The 20,924-nt window shown below is 46.1% G+C and overlaps 2 protein-coding genes across 2 annotated transcripts in view; one reads left to right on the forward strand and one right to left on the reverse strand.

Annotated features, from left to right (window-relative positions):
• Window positions 1-428: 428 nt before the first annotated feature.
• Window positions 429-16,569, reverse strand: LOC408552 (collagen alpha-1(IV) chain). Its single transcript, XM_392097.7, has 27 exons — window positions 16,282-16,569; window positions 15,324-15,366; window positions 10,417-10,555; window positions 9,888-10,001; window positions 8,734-9,113; window positions 8,509-8,643; window positions 8,306-8,413; window positions 7,995-8,216; window positions 7,722-7,913; window positions 7,526-7,642; window positions 7,271-7,435; window positions 6,858-7,160; window positions 6,418-6,795; window positions 6,112-6,318; window positions 5,857-6,025; window positions 5,636-5,760; window positions 5,109-5,547; window positions 4,702-5,051; window positions 4,335-4,601; window positions 4,077-4,248; window positions 3,759-4,004; window positions 3,305-3,670; window positions 2,974-3,189; window positions 2,520-2,891; window positions 2,193-2,364; window positions 1,647-1,761; window positions 429-1,552 (listed from the first exon to the last, which is right to left on the reverse strand). The coding sequence occupies exons 1-27, from the start codon at window positions 16,299-16,301 to the stop codon at window positions 1,295-1,297; spliced, it is 5,790 nt and encodes a 1,929-aa protein (XP_392097.5). The 5' UTR covers window positions 16,302-16,569; the 3' UTR covers window positions 429-1,294.
• Window positions 16,570-17,309: 740 nt separating this feature from the next.
• The window catches only part of LOC408551 (collagen alpha-5(IV) chain), a 40,231-nt gene continuing 36,616 nt past the window's right edge, over window positions 17,310-20,924 (forward strand). The window contains exon 1 of the mRNA XM_006563124.3: window positions 17,310-17,910. Within this exon, the coding sequence (XP_006563187.2) occupies window positions 17,797-17,910 (114 nt within the window). The 5' untranslated portion in view covers window positions 17,310-17,796. The remainder of the gene's footprint in view (window positions 17,911-20,924) is intronic.

Here is a 20,924-nt window from a genome sequence, read left to right on the forward strand (position 1 = left end):
CACGATTACGAATCTGGATATACGATAAACTGAAAACTTGTAACCGATATTACTTGTAACAGCAGAGTATCGTAAGGAGGGTGTCTTGTCGTATAACGAACGAGAGAAAACGAGATAAAAATGTAACGAGATGAAATTGATTCTAATTCTCGTATCGTATATACGATACTAGTCGAGCAGGGAAACGCAAAACTCTTTGCAATTTTTCGATCGATTCGTTCACTCGTGATTGTTCATTTTCGACGAAATAAAAAAAAGAAAAAAAGAGAAACAAATTCGGCCTAGAAAAATTTCACTTAAAAAAACTTTTAAAAATCAAAAAGCACGTACAATACAATTATTAAATATCGTATTAAAATATATATATATAGGAAGAGAGAGAGAGAGAAAGAGATACAGTTAGAATACAAAATATAAAACGAATGAAGTTTGAAAATAGAATTTTATTAGCTACAGTAGCAAAATACCTATTCACTTAAATATTTGGTTTCACACAATTACCAGGCTAAGTTCGTTTATATTAATATACAATATGTAAAGTGTGCCATATCGGGTATGGGCAGTGTCCGTAGTGGTACGAAGTGAACTTAACTTTTCATACAAGATTTACGAGATATATATATATATATATAAATATACATGTAATATTTATAATAAATTTTTCATATATATATATTATTATTTTACATGCTAGAGAAATAGTACACTAGACACTTGTTTGAATAAAGTTATGAAAATAAAACTTATGGCGTACACGAATTCGTCGTAAATAGAAGAAAGCGGTTGACGGCAGATTAAAAAGGCGGGGCAGTGAAGTATACGAGTATCAAACGACATTCTCGACGAGAAGAACGAGTAAGAAAAGCTGTGGGATCGCGATAAGAGCAAAAAAAAAAAAAAATATATAAAAGTACGAACGAAAAGAGATATTTAAAAAAAAAAAAAGGAAGAAAGAAAAAAGGTGGCAGCATTAAAATAAGGACGAAATATTTGCGGCGGAATTTAATAAAAAAGGGGAGGGGGGAGAGAAAAAAAAAAATTCTCTGGTTTCTCTTCTCTCATCTCGAAATTTTAGACCGCGAGATCGTCTATTCGTGGGCTTATCCTTTCCTTCCAAACTCGATTCCTTTCTACGATGTTGGATGATTGTCGCCGTTTCAAAAGAAACAAGGAAGAGAGAAAAATAAAAAAAGAAAGAAAAGGAAAGGAGGGCAGTGAAAAGAAAAATGGGGGGAAAAAATCCGGGGAAAAAAGAAAAAAGGGAGAAGAATAGACACGCGGGTTTGACATGAATTTACGTGTTCTTTATACACACTTGGCAGCGACTTATTTTGGATCTGAGATTTCCTGCTTTCAAGGTCTGTTGCTCGGGCGCTTGGAACTGTTGTCTGTCTTCGATGGTGGCCATCCAGAAACTGATCTCGTTCATGTAATAATGACACTGTCCTTTATTACCATTGCACTCGATGAACGGCGTTGCACGGAAGTCTTCCAGACAGGATCCGGAACTGGACAAGGATTGCCCTCCTCCCTGGGCACCAGCACCCGTATGCTGCAAAATCCAACGTTTTTTTTTTTCTCCATCTTTGTCTCACTTTCTTCACCAGGACGATGAAAATTTTTAGAGAATATAATAATGTTCGTACCATGAGAAAACTGTATCCGATCCAAAGACCAGTCCATCCTTGTGGACAATCTGGAATATTCAACGATTGACTGTGTACGGCCAACACATTTGCCGGAACCTCGCACACCACGCATCTGTGTAAGACGAAAAGGAAAATTTAATCGATCTTGGGATTGATTATTTTTATCAAATTTATATAATTTATATTTATATTTAACATACCGTTTATAACGACTGTTATCCTCTCGAGCGGGGGAATAAATTATTAACAACAAGTATAATGACGTTAAATGAACAATTTTCAATCTATTCTATATTTTCACGGGAATAATTCTAAACTTTACAACAAAGTGAAATGCATCATTCGTTGAAATTGCATCTAATTTGTACGTTAGAATAAAATTTCGTTTCGAAATTTAGTTTGGCGTAATAATTATTTCGAGTCGAATGATAATAAGTTAATTAAACGTTGCTAAGAATTAAATTAGCACGCGTTTGGATACACGATTATCGATCATCCTACTATTTGTAAAAATAATTATCAAAGATTCATTTCTAAACATACCTGGAGATGTATTGTTCTATCTCTGATTCCTGGACAGGCATCATGGGAATTGGACTAGTGGTGGATAACCAATAAGAACGATCGCCCCGATTACCGTAGTGGCAAACGTTGTTTATATCGCAGAAGAGGAACGGCATCGTCGAGAACTTTCGTACGCACGAACCGGCATAACCTGTTTCACGATTAGATAACATCAGATAAGAGAGGAGAGGAGGAGGAGGGAACTCGTGGCGCGTGCAAGGATCGCAATATTACGAAACGGAACTAAATCATAACTAAATCGTGGAAAAAACTTAGAATCTATCGCGATGTAAGTTTCGGACTTGCCTAAATCTTGCGAGTGCGCCCTTTCGTCGCCATCCGTGAACAGCAAACTGTATCCTTCCCAGAGTTTGATGTGGCCGGCGTCGCAAACGGGCAATAATTGACTTTGACTGTGTTTCACCAACAGGATACCGGTAAGATAGTCGGATGCGGGCTCGCACGGTAGGCCAGGTTCTCCCGGTATACCCGGAACACCGACCGGTCCTTGAAGGCCCGGCAAACCAGGCGCGCCGACAGGTCCCGGCAAACCTGGCAAACCGACGGGCCCTGGCGGCCCTTGAAGCCCTATCGCACCTTTCACTCCGTTCGATCCCGGGAACCCTGGCGGGCCTGGAATTCCTTTCTCTCCCGGTGGTCCTGGCGGGCCGACCGGTCCTGCGCGAAAACCGAACGGATGCAAAATCTCGATCCGAGATGATCCGTCGTTTCTTATTATTTTTTTATTAACATAACGTACCGGGGAAACCGCGATCTCCTTTCGGTCCCATCGGTGGCTCGATGCAGTCGTCACCCTTGTCGCCTTTCTGACCGACGTATCCAACCACGCCCATCAATCCCACCGGACCTGGATACCCTCTGTCACCTTTCTCTCCGACCGGACCCGGCAACCCGCTCACGCCATCCCAACCTCTATCGCCCTTTTCGCCGGGAATTCCATCTATTCCGCTCGGCCCTGTATCATTAGGTATTGCTCGAGTATTATTAAAGTTTCCAGCAATTCGTGTATCTATTTTATAATCTATTACGCGCGATTCTTAATCAATATACGAATTTTTCTTTTCATTTACCAGGGAATCCAGGTTCTCCCTTCTGCCCAATGGGACCGGGTGGTCCACGTAAACCAGCCTCTCCTTTCTCGCCTCTCTCGCCCGGCAAACCGGGGAATCCTTTGACGCCTGGTTGGCCATCGCGACCCGTTAAACCGGGAGGACCCATGAGACCCATATCACCCTTTTCGCCCGGCAACCCGACTGGACCTGGCGGCCCTCGTTCTCCCTTGTGTCCCGGTAAACCTGGCAATCCTTGCTCCCCTTTCTCTCCCGGTCGTCCCGGTATTCCTTCCCTTCCATGCTTTCCAGGCATACCCGGCAAACCTTTCTCGCCCTTGATCGTCAATCCAGGGACTCCCGTAGGCCCGCGTGGACCTTCGTCTCCTGAAACGATATTTGTCGCGATCAAGTAACGAAAAGAACGAAAGACGAAAGCGTTGATCGTTGGAAACGAGTATTTGAGTATCGTCACCTTTAGCACCGGGGAGACCGGATGGACCTGGATTTCCAACGGGACCAGGCGCGCCGCTATCCCCTTTCTCGCCGTCGTAGCCACTCAGACCTTCCAACCCGCGATCTCCCTTTTCTCCAGGCGCACCTCGTAAACCGGGAATACCCGGTTCGCCTTTTTCACCTTTGATCGAAATGGTCGGGCCGGGCGGTCCACGATCGCCTTTCTCGCCGATCGCCCCGGGAATACCAGGAAGTCCAACGGCGCCTTAACGTCACATATATATGTCATTATATACGCTCGAATAGAAGTTAATCTTCTCTTTTTCGACTCGTTTACCTGGAATACCGCGATCCCCTTTGGCGCCGGGGATTCCAGGATGTCCCGGTGCCCCCATTTCACCTTCCAAACCGGGCAACCCAGGAACTCCGGGTGGACCGACGTCGCCTTGTTCACCTGGCAATCCGTTGATTCCGGGCAGTCCAGGCTCGCCGGGAGCCCCGATCGGTCCCTGAAAATCGAAACAGAAACATCGATCGATTTCTCGGAACTTGGCTCGAAAACGAGAGAAATAGTGATCCAGCGAAAGGGACGTACAATGTCTCCTTTAAAACCGGGGAAACCTCTCACGCCAGCGTCACCTTTCAGTCCTTGGAATCCTGGCAAACCGTCACGACCTGGCGGCCCGGGCTCTCCCTTGGGACCAGGCAGACCATCCCGGCCGATGCCTGGCAACCCAGGCTCTCCTTTCGCCCCGTCCACGCCATTTCTGCCAGGGATGCCGGGAGGACCGCGGATCCCAGGCATTCCCGGCTCACCCTTCTGCCCTTTCTCCGATACCTGACCCGGTTCACCTTTACGTCCCTGGATTAACCATCATCACAGATGTGAAAAATCCGTAACTTTTATTAAAACGTGAAACTTCCACTAAATTTTTACTAAATCGTGAAACTTAGCAGCTTACCGGTAATCCCGGCGGACCTCGATCACCTTTGAATCCTTCGTATCCTATAACACCTGGGAGGCCCGGAGCGCCGGGAGGACCCAAGTCCCCTTTCATCCCGGGTGGTCCAGGACGACCGGGTTTCCCTTCGATCCCGGGCAATCCGGGGAACCCGGCCGACCCTTTCTCGCCACGTTCTCCTTTCATACCAGGCGCACCTTCCAGGCCGGGTCTACCAGTCGCGCCCGGCAACCCACGCCTTCCCGGATAACCTTTCGATCCGTCGATGCCCGGCTCGCCTCGATCACCCTTCACGCCTGGAAATCCCGGAAGACCCGCCCTTCCACCTGCCCCCGGCAATCCCGGTTCACCTACGCAGAAATATTACGTTTACATCTCGTAAATTAAAACTTTTTCTTTAAGTTTACCTTTGTTTCCGTCTTTGCCGGGTAATCCCGCGATACCGGGAGGACCAGGAGGCCCGATGGGACCGGTATCTCCTTTCTCCCCTGGCGTGCCGGGCAACCCGCTTATCCCCGGCTCACCCGTGTCTCCCTTCTCCCCCACGAATCCCGGCAAACCTTGCAAACCGATAGGACCGTCTTTTCCCGGCGGCCCGGGAAGACCTTTCTCGCCCTTGTCGCCCGGTGGACCAGGCAAGCCAGGGCTACCCTTCACCGATATCCCAGGCTCGCCCTTTTCTCCTTTCTGCGCTGGAGCGCCCGGGAATCCTCTGGGTCCTTCGCGACCAGGTTCCCCGGGGAAACCCATCGGACCCGTGTTACCCTTGTCGCCGCGCGGACCCGGCAACCCTCTCGGCCCTACCGGCCCAGGCGGACCGATTTGTCCAGCGGGACCAGGCGGACCCTATATCATAATGTGATGTTTTTACATTCCTTTGTGTCTTGGAAGGAAGATTAGGTAAGTAAACAATAATAATGGAATCGATTCGTACCGCGAATCCTTGTAAACCTTTGTCACCGCTCAACCCGTCCCTGCCCGGTGGGCCTGGCTCTCCCTTCTCGCCAGGCGCGCCTCTGTCTCCCTTGCTGTTGATCAAATCGAGCGGTGGACACTGGCCTATTTATTTAAAGATAATTTAGAAGTAATGCAAGAAGATATTTGGAGATGTAGAATATATATAATATTGGATAAGAGAGGATGAGGGGTATTTACCGGGTTCTCCTTTTTGTCCGTACGAACCAGGTTCACCCTTCAAACCTATTTGACCCGAACGGCCCGGTTCTCCAGGCTCCCCTTTCACGCTCAGACCACGCTCTCCTTTTCGACCTGGAATACCTGGCCTTCCAGGAACCCCGTCTTGGCCCGGAAATCCTCTGTCACCCTGTTGCGACAACAAGTGCGTACAAACATGAAGAACGTTGGAGGAACGAGCGAAAATAGGAGAAGAGACTAGCGTTTATTACTTACAGCGGTACCCTTTGGACCCGGGAAACCAGCAAATCCTATAGCGCCCTTCTCCCCGACTGGACCTTGGGGACCCGGTGGACCTGGCCTTCCCACCTCTCCCCTTACACCTTTGTCGCCCTTCTCCGTTTTAATCATGTTGGACGTAATCACCGCTGGCGTTCCAGGCTCTCCTTGCGGACCAGCCGCGCCAGGAATACCATCTTTCCCCTTTTCGAATCGAGCAGAACGTTCCACGCGCAATTAATTAATCATGAAACTAATACGAAACTAATACTAAACAATAAAATACGAGATTCGAGACGTTACCGGTAGTCCTGGTGGGCCGATCGGCCCTGGTAATCCGTCTGCGCCGGGTTCCCCTGGGAATCCCCGTTCCCCGGGTGGGCCTCTGGGCCCGGGAAGCCCAGGTGTACCGTCCAGACCGCGATCGCCTTTAGGCCCTGGAAACACCGGGGGAGGAGGTAGACAGAAGCCCGCGTCTCCTTTTTCGCCGGGCGCCCCCGAGAACCCTGGAGTCCCGTCTTTCCCCGGAGTTCCCCGTTCGCCGGGAAGGCCGGCCTCGCCAGGTGGCCCTGGAATGCCGTCCACGTCGCCCGGCACTCCTCGTGGTCCCGCGTAACCGCGTTCCCCCTTCTGCCCTTTCTCTCCGTCCAAACCTGGCGCTCCGTCCATCCCTTTAGGCCCCTGTATTATTTTTCCAACGTGAGAAGAAAAATTCTTTGATCCTCGAATCGATCGACACTCACCACGAGCGAGGCGCCTTTCTCTCCCGGCAATCCCCGCGGACCTGGTAATCCCGGAGGGCCGTCGAATCCCCGTGGGCCCGTCGGCCCCGGGAATCCCGTGATCCCAGGCTCTCCCTTGGCGCCTTTCTCGCCCGGCAAACCTTCTGGACCGGGAATACCTTGCGAGCCGGGCCCTCCGGCTGGCCCTATGGGACCTCTGGGACCTGGATCGCCTGGGTATCCGTCGGCGCCACGAGGCCCGGTCGGCCCCGGAAAACCTCGAGGCCCTTTCGGCCCCGGTGGACCCGGCGTACCTTTTCCACCCTGAGAATTCGTGTGATATAATAAAAATAAGAGGGAAGATTTCGAGGGAAATTCAGTTTTAGGATGCTACGTTTGCGCGATGAATAAGTAAATAAATTAAATAAACGTACCCCGGGTGGACCAGGAGGTCCTCGCAAGCCTGGAACACCCATTGGCCCGTCTCGTCCCGGTTCACCTTTCTGTCCAGGACGACCGGGAAGACCGTCCAATCCGTCGTAACCTCGATCACCTTTCCGCCCAGGTGGACCCGGAGGACCCGAGAAACCATCCCTACCCTGGTATAAAAGTTTCATTCGTACGTATGATTATATTATACTACTCCATCCGTCTTTTTTTAATCCAAAATAAATTGGAAGTAAACTTACGCGAATACCTGGCGCCCCTGGAAGACCTTTCTCTCCCTTCATACCAGGACTACCAGAAATACCTTGATCTCCGATTGGACCCGGCTCTCCTTTGAAACCGTCCGGCCCCATTTCACCCTAACGCGATGAGAGGGATAAAGAGGAATCGAAACAACAAGAGAAAGAGAGAGAGAGATGGAATCGTTAAGCGCAATACCTTGTCTCCTTTTTCGCCACGATCCCCCTGCGGAGCTATTACTTCTTCCCTCATTCCTTGGAACGGTTCCAGAGGGCCGGGCGTTCCGGGAGGTCCTATCTCTCCCTTCTGACCTTTGTCTCCTTTCGGACCCTCGAACGCAAGACCCATATTTCCCTTCTCTCCCTTTTGCCCTTGCAATCCTATTGGACCCTGGAGATGACAATGAATTTAGAATCGTTAGAAACAATATCGATACGATTTCGTACGACGATGATGGCGATCGTTGCTTACAGGTGGGCCACGCTCGCCCTTCGATCCTGGAAATCCGTGTTCTCCTTGCGGTCCCGGTGGACCCGGGGGCCCTCTCACACCGTCGATACCGGGCTCACCCTTCTGACCCACAGGGAATCTGCCGGCGAAACCTGGCTGACCCTTTTGCCCCTTCAGCCCAGGAGGACCTCGAAAACCGCGGGGACCGACCTCTCCGGGATAACCTCGCGCACCAGGCTCACCCTGAATCGATCAGAATCGTACGATAAACATGTGTATGTATATTTATATATAGGACAAGGAGGGCAAAGATAGGATCAAGGTGAACGTACGTCTGTTCCATTGCAACCGTCACGACCCGGAATACCTGGAGCCCCGGGCGGACCTTGAACCCCCGGTACACCAGCGATACCAGTGAATCCAGGTATACCCATTTTACCCTAGAAAGAAAGAAAGAAAATTGGTGCAAAGGAAAATAGATATTTGTAAAAAGAGTAATTTGGAAAGTAATTTGGAAAATTTGTACTCGACATACCCTGTCACCTTTCGTTCCACGCGGTCCCTGAGGACCAGGTTCACCTTTGTCCCCTTTTGGCCCCAACAGACCTTCCGCGCCCGGAAATCCCCTCTGCCCTTTCGGCCCCTGTGGTCCCAATATACCTGGTGGTCCCTGTGATAAACAAATAAATAAATGAAGATAGATGATCTATCGAGTACAGATGGATGGATACATGTATATATATATATTGGAATCACTCACTCTGGAGCCTTTCTCCGCGAAACATTTGGGCACGCAGCAAGCCGATCCGGTGCAATTCCGAGGTGGGATCTGTCCCGGGACCGGTACAACCGTGTAACTGCTCGGATAAGTGTCGGAATCCCCAGCCGCGCCGTATCCCCCTCCTCCACGCTGCGAATATCCACGCTGATCGTAGGGATCCGCTACGCGTCCGTAATCGTCCCTTGATCCATAAGTTTCTCGGTATCCACTCCCGTAAGAACCTCTGCTGCCCTCCCCCTCTCTTCCGTAAGAGTCCTCGTAACCTCGAGACCTTCCGTAAGTGTCGCCAGATTCTTGATTGTAAGGATCCAAAGGGATTTGTTCTCGGCCTTGATTGTACGATCCTTGATCGAAGCCGGCTGACAGCAAGAGATTAGATTCCGGTTAGAATAGTAGTAGTAGTAGTAGTAGATGGACCAAGTACGCGAGAATCGGAGAATTGGAAGTGGATCGGAATGAATTTGAAACCGGTGGTGGTTGCAAATAGCGAGAGAATAATGGGGGGATGGGGTACATGGCGCGATCGATGCAATTTTGATGGAGTTGCCAATGTTGGAAATTCGACGGAGTTGGATCGACAAAGTTCGAATAAGTATTTTTTATCGAAAATTCTTAAAGACCAGGGGGATTAAATTAATGCGTGGCTGAAAATATAATTAATTTAAAAATAAACGACGAATTTCGAAAAAGTTATGCCCGTGAAAGTTTTACGAAAGTGATCCGATTTTCGAGGACGACGTGAATTTTACATCTATCTTCGAAATTCAACATTCCACTGGTGAAGCTAGTTTAAATTTTATGAAACATCGTAAATTTGTACGCGCACGATAACCGCTGATTAATAGGAAACTATTATACAACGCTTTAAGGACAAAAGATAAACGGTCCCGTTAATTATCGGACCGAAGTAGAATTTTGAAAATCAGATTACTTTTAAAGGGGATAAATCTAAACATTTTCTGAATTGATATTGTATCGGAGAAATTGTATTGGTGTTAAATCTTATAAGAGATGCAAAAAAAAGAAAAAGGAATCGACAGATCGAGAAACGAAATATTAAACGAATTGTATTGTTTATATATAAATCTTCATTTGTCTTAATAACATCTTGTTCCTCGGAATTACAATATTACCATAATTGGTGTGATATCCTCCCCCGGAATCGTCGGTTCTTTGACCGTAATCGTATCGATCATCGTCGGTCGGGCCTTGATTGCTTAAGTACCGCCTGTCCGCTTCATCCGAACCTAGGAATTAAGATGCGAAATAAATTAAAAATTAAACGTTGTGTCAAAATCCAATGTCGAATAAAAAGGAGGAAAAAAGAGGGGAAAAAAAATTAAACGAGAGAATTCAACGAGAAAAGTAAATATAATACCAAATACCAAACGGAAAATTAATTAAATAATTTTTGTAGATTTTGGATTGGTAGAAAAAAATTCCGAGGTCGGAATTTTTTCATTCCATGTACTTTTTAACAAATCTTTTTGCAAAGATAATCTTTCGTTTGGATAATGTATAAAACGAATGTAAAAAAAAAAAAGAAAAAAAAGAAAAGATATATCCATGCATAAAGGTAAAAATATTATGCTATTAAAATTGTTCTTTTTTTTTTTCCATTCTCTATAAAGGAAATCGAGAAAAGATAAATTCTATGGTTACCTTCGTTATTCGTAACAAAAGTTTTCCATCGTGGTGAAATATTATAATCGTCATCGGTATTGTTCGGTTTTCCGATATCACCCCGTCCGAGAGGAACAACAGGCGGAGGATTGTACGACCATGACGTATGATTATATTGCTGGAAGAAAAATGTATAAATGAAACGCAAATTAAGGGAAGAAAATTGGATTTGTATAATTTTTTCCCCCCATCTTTTTCCACGGAAATATCGTAAAATAAATTTCGCGTAGAGAATATACTTTAGAAACGATGTACTACATGTTCGATAATCGATATGGAAGTACGCGATGAATTTATCGACTGAGATCCAAAGATCCGACGGACCTCGAACGATCTATAAACTACTTTACCGACAAACTACGTATATCGATGAGCGATAATCCATTCTAAAAATTTTCTTTCTTTAATATTTTTGCTTACAGAAATTGATCGTCGTTATAATTGGCCTAAAAAAATAATTATGAACAATTTGATAAGAAACGATAAGAAGAAGGGATAATCAGAACGATAATCAGAATCGGAACAGATAAAATAAAATAAATTATAATACTATATTTATATTATTAAAGAATAAAAGAAAAACGCTATTACCCGTTAAGATATAAATTTTATCGTGAATTTTAATTTTTACAAATTTTGTATAAAAATATTGAGGAAAACGTATATATATAGTTGAAAAAAAAAAAAAAAAAAGAAAGAAAAAAATGTCGATGTAACGTGACTCGACTCGATTAAAAATAAAAGCTACATTAAACTAACCACACTGTAATGTGAAAACGTACTAAGCTAAGCATATGTATCAAATATAAAGATTAAACGTATTTTCAAAGCATCTTCTTACGTCTTAATACTTCTAAGATAACGGTCGATAAGTTATTACATACGTTTCTTATATGGCAGAGCACGTTTCATTTTTAACCCGTGAAATTTTTATCCTATACTTTTATATATATATATAAAATTTATTCTCGATACGAGAAAACTTAATATGGATCGTCGAGCATCGAATATCGTAATTGCGTCGATATCAACGTATCCATGTTAAATTTTATTCGGATCGAAACATGCCGATTGTTCGAAATATCGCTCGACGTATCAAATATATATATATATATATATATATATATATATATATATATATATATATAGAAGTATATTACGGAGAAAATTATTCGAATGGAGATATTTTTCGAGAAGGAGGATCGATCTACGATATCTCGATCTGCGATCCGTTCCACGTCCGGCGATCACAATACAGAAATTAGCTCGGTCCAGCGGATGCGTCATCGCGTTCGCGGAAAGTCATTGTCTTGCCCTCATTTTCACGTTTTATCCTTTTTAAGTTTCGGGATGGAACGCGCTGACAGGAAGCGCGGAGAGATAGCGTTCGCTCGTTATCGTTTCGAAATGACGCGCCGTACGCTCTGTTCCCCCTTTGATTCCCTTTCTGGCCACGCTTATTAACGTTTCCCTCGAAAAAGATGAATGAAAGTGTGGGTATTATCGAAACGGAAGATACTCACGAGAGAGAGAAAGAGAGACAACGTCTTGGGAAAGTTCGAGAAAGGAAACGAGGGAGAAAAAGCCGATATAGATTAACCGATTTTTCTTCTCCATCATGTTTGAATCGCGTATCGTTTTTCAAATCTTCGTTCCAGAATAATAGCGCGGGGTAGCGCGTGTTACGATTTAGCCATTGATAATACGATAATTCGCAATGGCCTCGCGACCAGTTAAACGCGAAACAGATTTGACTGACATCATTGCTGAAAATACGTTGGGGATTATTATTACGCTTCTTTTCGATTTCTGCGTGCCGTTCCGTTAGAAATCAAAATTTTCTTCTTCTTCTTCGAGATTCGCGTCGTTGCGAATCGTTGACCGATCGAGGCGAGGTCGAGTAATAAAATTTCGGAAATAGAGTTCGATAGAAGCGAGTCAAAACGATGGAATTTAACGGTAATGGTAAACGGAACCTAAGTGAAAATAGCAATTGACGTTAAAAAGAGAAGAACAAGCACGCTATGAATACGAAATCGACATAATTATCATACGATAATATACTTATTTCCAAACAATGAATCACGTAGATATTACGTAGCTACGTTAGCGTTAAATTATTCCATTTCGCTTTAATCTACGATGATGGAAGATAAAAAGTGAAAGAGGAAAAAAAATTAGCTTCAACGTCACCGTCATCCGTCCCCTGATCCCCTGATTTACCCCGATCGCGATCTAAAATCAATTAAATCGACGTCTAGAGAAAACTAGAATTTTCGCTCGCCTCGATCGGTAAAATCGTCGAACCGAATCACGCGTATTTTTATTCTCCTCCAGCGAATCCATCCGATCTCAAGTCCAATTTTCTTATTCCAGATTCCAGGGACAAAGATTGCTATCTTCCCGCGATGGTTCAACAAATCGTCCCTTTTCGTATGTTGGCTTCTTTCGCGATTACGTAACCGAGAATCGCAAAACGCGGCACAGCACGACGTTGTTACCTCTTGCGATGTTTTCGCGGCTCGGCGCGCGTTTAAATCGCGAATCGCGAGTCAACAAAGCGTAGGACGAGAACCCTACGCGAATTCATCGGTCGAACAACAATCTTTACGACGCGAAACATATCCGCGAGATGAAGAGAATCGAGCGATTCGCTTCGCCTCGTTCCCTTCTCGAGATAGCGTGGAATGTTCCGTCCATTCCGTATCTCCAACGGTATCTTTGTTGTCTTAAAATTTTTCTAGTCCCGAGACTCTTCTTATTTAAGTAATGACCACCTATCCTCGCAGATACGACGATCGCTTCTTTGCCAACGATAACCGTACAACAGATATCGGAAAGCTATCTTTTTCGAAAAAAGAAGAAGAAGAAGAAGCGTTGAAATCTGAATTAAAAATTGAAAATTCGATCAAAAACGATCCGTAATATAATATCCATCGCGTTGTTATTCCTCGTCTCGCAATTCTTGCACGCCGTTAATTACTCCTCTTCCAACCGTGAAACGAGACGTGCATACGCGAGATCGTAACAACTGTCCGTCGTAATCGCGATCCCATCGGACGCGATTTATCTCTCGAGTTATGCCCCGTTCGAGAGCCTTTAACGCGCAATCGACTCGACGACGAACGATCATCATCAATCCCGCGGCAACCGTTCCGTAAACCCGTTTCTCCGGCTAAACACTTTCGCCACGACCCGAGCCGCGTTCCCGCCTCGCGAAATCATTTTTCACGTTTCACGCTCGTACTCGAAAAATTAAAAACCAACGTTCAGATAACGACCAAACATTTTGTTACGGTATATATCTCCGCGGATAACGCATCCGATGATCGATATTACGAACGATGCACCGTACGAGAAGGGAAAAAAAAGAAAAGAAAAATTAATCTACTATCGAAATAAACAAAATATCGTTATCGAATCGAGCCTTGAGATATCGAGAGAGAGGAAGCCAGAGGGATCGACGTAAAAATCGATCGATTTAAATCCTCTGGAAGGAAAGATGGATGTAATCGGTGGACGAAAAAGAAAAGTCGGACACTCGAAAGGAAAGGTTTTTCAGACAATGATGAGGATCCAGGCAGCGTGGTCAATTGCCAACTATTTTCAATAGTGACTAAGGTTGGTGGTTCGCGTGTTCGTGTACGTACGCGTATGTATGACGCGGTTAATAAAATTACACACACCGGCGCGGTTACGACGCCTCGTAGGCGGACTAGTCGCTAACAGACGACTGCCCTATTTCGAATTTAACACCTTTCCATCGTTGGTAGACGACAAATCTGGTAAAACGTTGTTATCGCATCCGCGACCGATGTTCGCGTTATCGAGGCTCGCCGCTCTCGATCCGCGCCGCATACCGAAAATAAGCCGGTTAAAAAAAGAGGGACGATGCTCTATTCGCGTAATCGAGATTTTATATATTTTCTCTCGTCGAAGAATTTTTCTCAAAATTGTATATATTTTCCAAGCGAAAATATATCCGCGCTTAAAATAAAAACGCAGTTCGGATTCCTTGGATAGAGCGAGGAAAAAATTGGAAAAAGATATTTCGGAGAAATACAGTTCTTCGAAATCGTGCTAACTCCGTCGAAGCGAAGAAGAGGGAAAGACTATTCGCGGAGAGAGATAAATCGTGATGATTTCCTCGATATTAAAATATAGGATTGGAAACGTCGTCGAAGCTTTATCGAAGGTGAATGAATTAGCTGCATATTATCCATTTATGCCAATTTGTGTCAATGTTACAGCGATACACGAAAGATCGTTCAAGCTTCTGCTTAATTAAATTACCGTTTGTATCTGAACGACGAGTATAAGTTCAAAAATACGAAGAGGAATGCGATATATATATATATACATACACGCGATTATATAAATTTCCGATAAAAGATCTATTTGAGAAATAAAAATTGGACGATCGACGAGCGGAAAGGAGCGATAAGCGAATAGCGCGTTATCGGAAAGATTATTTGACGGAGTCGGAGTTGGACGCGACGGAATCGCGACGCGAAAATCGCAGGCGCGTCGTGGCGAGAGGAAAGAAAAGGCAGCTAGTTCTTCTAATCGATCGAGACGCGGAGATCCGTCGCGACCTTGGCTTTCCATCCAGCTTTTTCGCGACCCGATCGGTCCTCGATCGGGCGAAACAGCAGGGCGGACAAAGGAGGAGAGGCGGAAGGTCGGATCGCACGCGCCACGAAACGCGATCTCCTCTCTACTCGATCGGGTTCGTTGTGCACGTGCATCGACCGTCGTCATCGATGAACGAATCGTCGTCGTCGTCGTCGTTGTTGTCGTCGTTGTAATTATTGTCGTGGCGGATCGAACGGAACGGAACGCGGCGTGTCAAAATGTCCAACGATTGAGCTAACGATTCTACGTACCCCACTCGCTATCCCGGCCAGGAACACTGCGGATGCGACGAATCTGAAAAGAATACATTTTTCGTAATTATTCGCATCGCGATCGTGGCGATCCAAGCGATCATCCCATTTTTCTCGTCCATCTTTCTCTTTTCGATTAATCCAAGAATATCCAAGTTAGAAATGAGAGAGCAAAAAGTTGGAAGAGGATAGGGGAAGGGATTTTTCTCAATAAAGCGATCTCGTATCGAGGAAAAGGGAAAAAAATTCGTATGAAGCAATTACGAGAAGTCGAATCGCGAGAAAACTTGATACGAGGAGGATCTAAAATAAACGGCGAGAAACGAAGGAGAAGGGAAAAAAAAAAATTGTGGACGGCGAGCATACGTTTCCCTGTTGAAATATCGGAAACGCGTTGAGAGAGAAATAATCGACTCGATTGACGGCGCGCGCGAGTCTCGTCCTTGAAATTTCGCATCCGTCGGGATCCGGATAACGGGGGGATGAAAGTGCCCCCTCTCGTGTCGTTAAAATACCTATGGCGCGTGCACGTTGGAGAAAATAAAGGGGATACAGGGGAACAGGTAGCGGAGAGAAAGAGAGAGAGAGGAGACGACAACCGGGGGAAAAAAAAAAAGAAAAAGCAAGACGAGCGGAGAAGAGAAGAGAATTATCCGATCGCGAGATTGGAGATCGGTATATAACGGTCGGAAGAAGAAGAAGAAGAAGAAGAAGAAGAAGCGCTTCCGTGTCACGCGGAATGGGAAAAGCGCACCGCGAGCACGACACCGAAAGCACGTGTATCCGCGCGATGTATACGTAACGACACAGGTTGACGAACCGACGAGTACGGTAAAAGGGAAGAAACGGAAGGAAGGAAGGAAGGAAGGAAGAAAATGCGCGCGAGGAGGAAAAAGAAGAAAGAGAGAGAGAAAAGAAGAAGAGAAGAAAAGCGAGGAGAGAAGAAGTGGCAACTCACCGCAATCCCAACCGGGTCATTTCGAGCTCCCTATTCCTGGACGGGTCTAGGGAGCCGAAGAACACAGGCTAACAACACGAGCACCGCACCGACAGGCAGTCACAAAATATCGCGGGGAAGCCGGGACCGAGTAGACGTGGTGTGTGGACCGTCCCATCCAGGGAGGGCTCTGAATGAACGTCGGGTGGAGGGAAGGAAGGTGGAGGCGGCCGCCGAGCCACGCCAGCTAGAATTCCTCCGCCGAAAGGATCGGGACAGAGAAGAAGAGGCTTCTCTCGGTTCCGCGAGACCTCGTGTGCCTCTCGCGCTGTTCGCGCGCTCTTTCCGTCTCTCCTCTCTCTACCTCCCCCGCTCTCGCGTCCCTCTCCGCGCACACATATATATATACGCGCGCAGCGCACACACACACACACACACGCATACACGACTCTCTCTCGTGGCCACAGCGGAATCGAACTCTCCAGCCTGCCTCCGCCAACTGCGGCGGGACCACCAGATACCAGCGCCAGGGCGCGACAAGGAAGGAAGGACAGAAGGAGAAACCGAAACGGGAGAGGAAGGGAGTAGGAAGAGAAGAAGATCGAGAAGTGTTGCGCCGCTGGAGAGAGGGAACCGAGAAGAAGAAGAAGAAGAAGAAGAAGAAGAAGAAGAAGAGGAAGAGGAAGAAGAGGAGGAGGAGGAAGAGAAAAGGAAACGAGGGAGGAGAGGAGGAGGAGGAGGAGGAGGAGGAAGGTGGTGGTGTTGTCGTCGAGGTGGAAGAGAGAGAGAGGAGGAGAGGATTGGTGACCGGGTCGAGGCAAGCTCGGTCGCGCGTCGCACGAGGACTGTTGCACGGGCCGAGGCGATGTCGATCGCCGCGTAGACCTCTCCGAGCGAACCGTACGAGTAGAGCGGAGAACGAGAGGGGGAGCGTTTACCCACCACCGTGACGCGGTCGGACGCGCAAGGATACAGCTTGGCCGAGAGAGAGAGAGAGAGGAGAGAGGAGGGAAGAGAGAAGAGAGAAGAGCAGCGCCTCCTCCGCCGCTGACTTAGGCCTGTCTGGTTGCGCGAAGCTGCGACCGATCCAGGAGGAGGACGGGCCAAGCGGGCCGTCTGTCTGGCCCTTGGACACCGCTCATCGACCATCGGCCACCGCGTCGTCTCGAGAGACGCGACCAACTCTTGCATCCAGGTCCACGAGCCATCGTGCACGCCGCATCTCCCATCTTTTCGCCTCGTCGTAGTCTCCTCCGTTCGCGAGGAGAGCCCAACCTGTCCTCAACCTCGTTCGCGACGCTGCTCCACCGGCGCAGGTACACCGAAACCGGAACAACGACGGACGAGAACCGACAGGTCGAAGGAGAGGAAAAACAAGAAGTAGAAGAAGAGGAGGAGGAGGAAGAAGAAGAAGAAGAGGAAGAGGAAGAAGAAGCGGTAACAAAAGAAGAAGAAGAAGAAGGAGGAGGAGGTGGAGGAGGAGGAGGAAGAGGAAGAGGAGGAGGAGGAGGAGGAGGAGGAGGTGGAGGAGGTACGATGGTGCCTAGGGCCAACGCAACCCGCGGGTTACGTTCGTTCCCGGTTGTCCTGCGAGTCACCTGCGTCCTTGCCCTACTCGTCGTCACGTGGATACCGGTCACCGAAGCTGTGGTGAGTCCTTGAAACATCCCGCTTACCTACACCTCGCTTCTTCGTTCCTTCCTTCGATTCTAAAGATCTCTTATTCCCGAAACACGTTCTCTTACCCGCTTCATCGCTTTTTCTTCTTTTTTTTCTTTTTTCTTTTTTTGCACGTCGTGTACTCCATGACATTACGTACAACTTCTAACCTCGTCGCTCGTTCTTGAACCTTAGCGAGAGAGGGAGGGAGGAAAGGAGGGGGGGGGGAGAGAGAGAGAGAGCGGAATTAACGTCGATTTCGCTAAAGTGTCCAGTTTATCCAGTGGTACGTTTATACTCCGTTTCCTTCGACGACGATAATTACTTAGTTATTTCGATCGTCGATCGTCGAGTACGAATGAACGATGAATGAACGAACTTTCGCGCAACTAGGTATCTCGGTTATCGAGAGACGAGATACCGGTTCGTTCGGTTCCCGCGAGAAAGCGTTTCCTCGAGGGAAAGAGAGGGGAGGGGAGGGGACGAAGATGAAGAAGGGAAGAGAGAGAGAAAAAGAGAGAAAGGGAGAGGGAAGAATAAAGGATTCGAATTAAATTATCGCGAATTTTCGCTATTCCGGAACACAGGCAAGAAATCGGAAAGCTCGGCGTTATCGCTTATATAGGAACGCGAGAGCGAATTTCTATCCGCGGCGCGAGACCTAGAAAGCGAACGCGATCGACAACGATCGTTGCGTTAGCCACGTTTTATTAACGTAGGTGAGGACGAATTAGCCGGAGACGACGTAATGTCGGTCGAGCATCTGGAATTCGCGCCGATCTATAAGAACGTTGTTAAGAACGAGCACGATCCCAAGGCACATGCGCGTGGGAATGCCGGCTACGAGATCGATCTCTCGATCCACTCCGATTCCAAGATCCGTTAAAATTCGTTATAAATATCACTTTTCACATATATCGTATTCTATCTCGTGTCGTATTTTTTTTCGTTTGAATTTTCCAAATTTTTCCTTCTCACAATTTCGGTTTTTTTTTTATCCTCGGAATAATTCGTTTTCTCCAAGTAAGAATAACGAATACTATAGTGAACAGTTTTTATCGATTCGTAAATATTTATCTTTACGATTTTTAGTCACTGCCGGATAAAGAGTTGGAGAAGGAAAGGAAAAGAATTCGGGATACATTAACGAACGAACGGTAACGAACACGGTACGATGTATTTCGATTCCATCCGTTAATATTTTTCCAAGATAGGCGTGAACGAGGCAGCGATCGTTTGAATTTCATTCGTTGCGTATCGATTATGTACGTAAAAAATCACCTGCTTGTGTACATATATATATACATGCGTAATAATAAATTCTTGTAACATTCTCAAAAAATAGATATATAGGTCGCGTTATCTGTGCGAACTCGTTTCGAATTGTTTACAAAGAAGTTACTTTATCGTCTTTTTTTGTGAAATCGTATCCATGTTAATCCATCGGCGAGAAGGCGATTTTTCGATCTAATTTCGATAATATACATATATAGGAGAGGGGAGGAGGGACTTTTTTCGCATTCTCGCCATTTTTCGCATCTTTATAATAATTGGCCGTGCATAATAAATATTATTTGGTTTTGGCGTAGGTTAAGCGTATCATTTCCTCGATTTCGCGAAACAAATCGTATTATGTCGAATCTATGGAGAATGGGCGCGTATACAAACGCGAATCGCCTCTTCCGATGAGTGGAATTCACGTGTGACTCGTGCGTGATGTCACAAACCGTTAAAAGCGTTTATCTTGAGAGCGGAGGTTATGAATAATGTATGCGGGGGTATTTTTGCAATTACACGGAAATTTACGCAACAATGTAATCGTATTGCGTAACCAATTCGCGTTTCGCGTGTTCCAAGATATTGGCGATATTCGTTGATGGTTTTTCTTTTGATCCTCTCCTTTATTCGTGGAAAAAAGGGTCGCGGGCATCTTTCATTCGAGATTGGAAACGCACGGTGAATTTTTCTAAAGTAAACTACACACACCTCTTTTATATTTAGTCATCGGGCGTCGGGGCATAGCCCTCTTTTATAGCTCCGTATATAACACGTGTGTAAGTCCAGTTATTAAAAGCACAAGTACGAGTGACGTCAGTACCGGTGCTTACCGATTACCCACCATTACGAACGATCAAATTTGGAAATTGGCAAACTTTCCGTTTCTCTCACTCGTCCGATGCGAAAATGAAAAATTGCAGAACCGAATTTTTCCTCCTTCATCGAGTCATCGCTTTTCCATCGATCGCCAATTGTCATTCCTTCCCCTCCCTCCCTTCTTATTCTCCTTCCTCTTTTTATTTTTCCCTTAAATCAAAAGATTTATATATCTCGACTCGAGGCATCTCGACTTCTTTCCATTATCTCGCCTCTCCAGTCTTCTATAATTAGCGTCCCACGTTTTCGTATCGATCGATGCGTTACGATGATACGCGTTGTAAATTTCGTTCACGTACGATTACGATACGATTCGATGAAGACGATATTGGATGCTCGATATTTCGAAAGAGATGGATTGTTGCTAATAAACGAGTCGAACTTTGAAAGGAAGTAATGAATAAAATAGATTTTGTTGCATCGATCGATTTTCGAAAAATTATTATTCCATTCGTCGGATGTTAAAAAAACATTGAGATGAAATAGCGAAATGAAAAAGGAGGGAAGAATCGGAAGAGGAACGATAATAATAATAACAACAAGGAGCGATAAGCGTACAAGTTTTGAAACGCGGAAAACGGATGGTTTCTGTAAACTGGTTGGGCTATCGGTTGCATCTTCCTCTATCTCGTTGAAATCACCCGGTAAACAAGCGTGTAGGCGATTTCGACGCCTGAACCGAGTGCACATCCTTTACGAGGCATAAAAGAAGATAACTGTCAACGTGTAGGGTGGCGGATGGGAATGGAATAAAACGTTAGGTCAAAAGGTTTTACGCATTTTTTTTTTTTTCCGAACCCCGACAATGGCCCGTTATGCTGCCGAGTTATTCAATATCGTGAGAAATAGTT

This window comes from Apis mellifera, linkage group LG16 (genome assembly GCF_003254395.2).
Source record: "Apis mellifera strain DH4 linkage group LG16, Amel_HAv3.1, whole genome shotgun sequence".
NCBI classification, from domain to species: domain Eukaryota; kingdom Metazoa; phylum Arthropoda; class Insecta; order Hymenoptera; family Apidae; genus Apis; species Apis mellifera.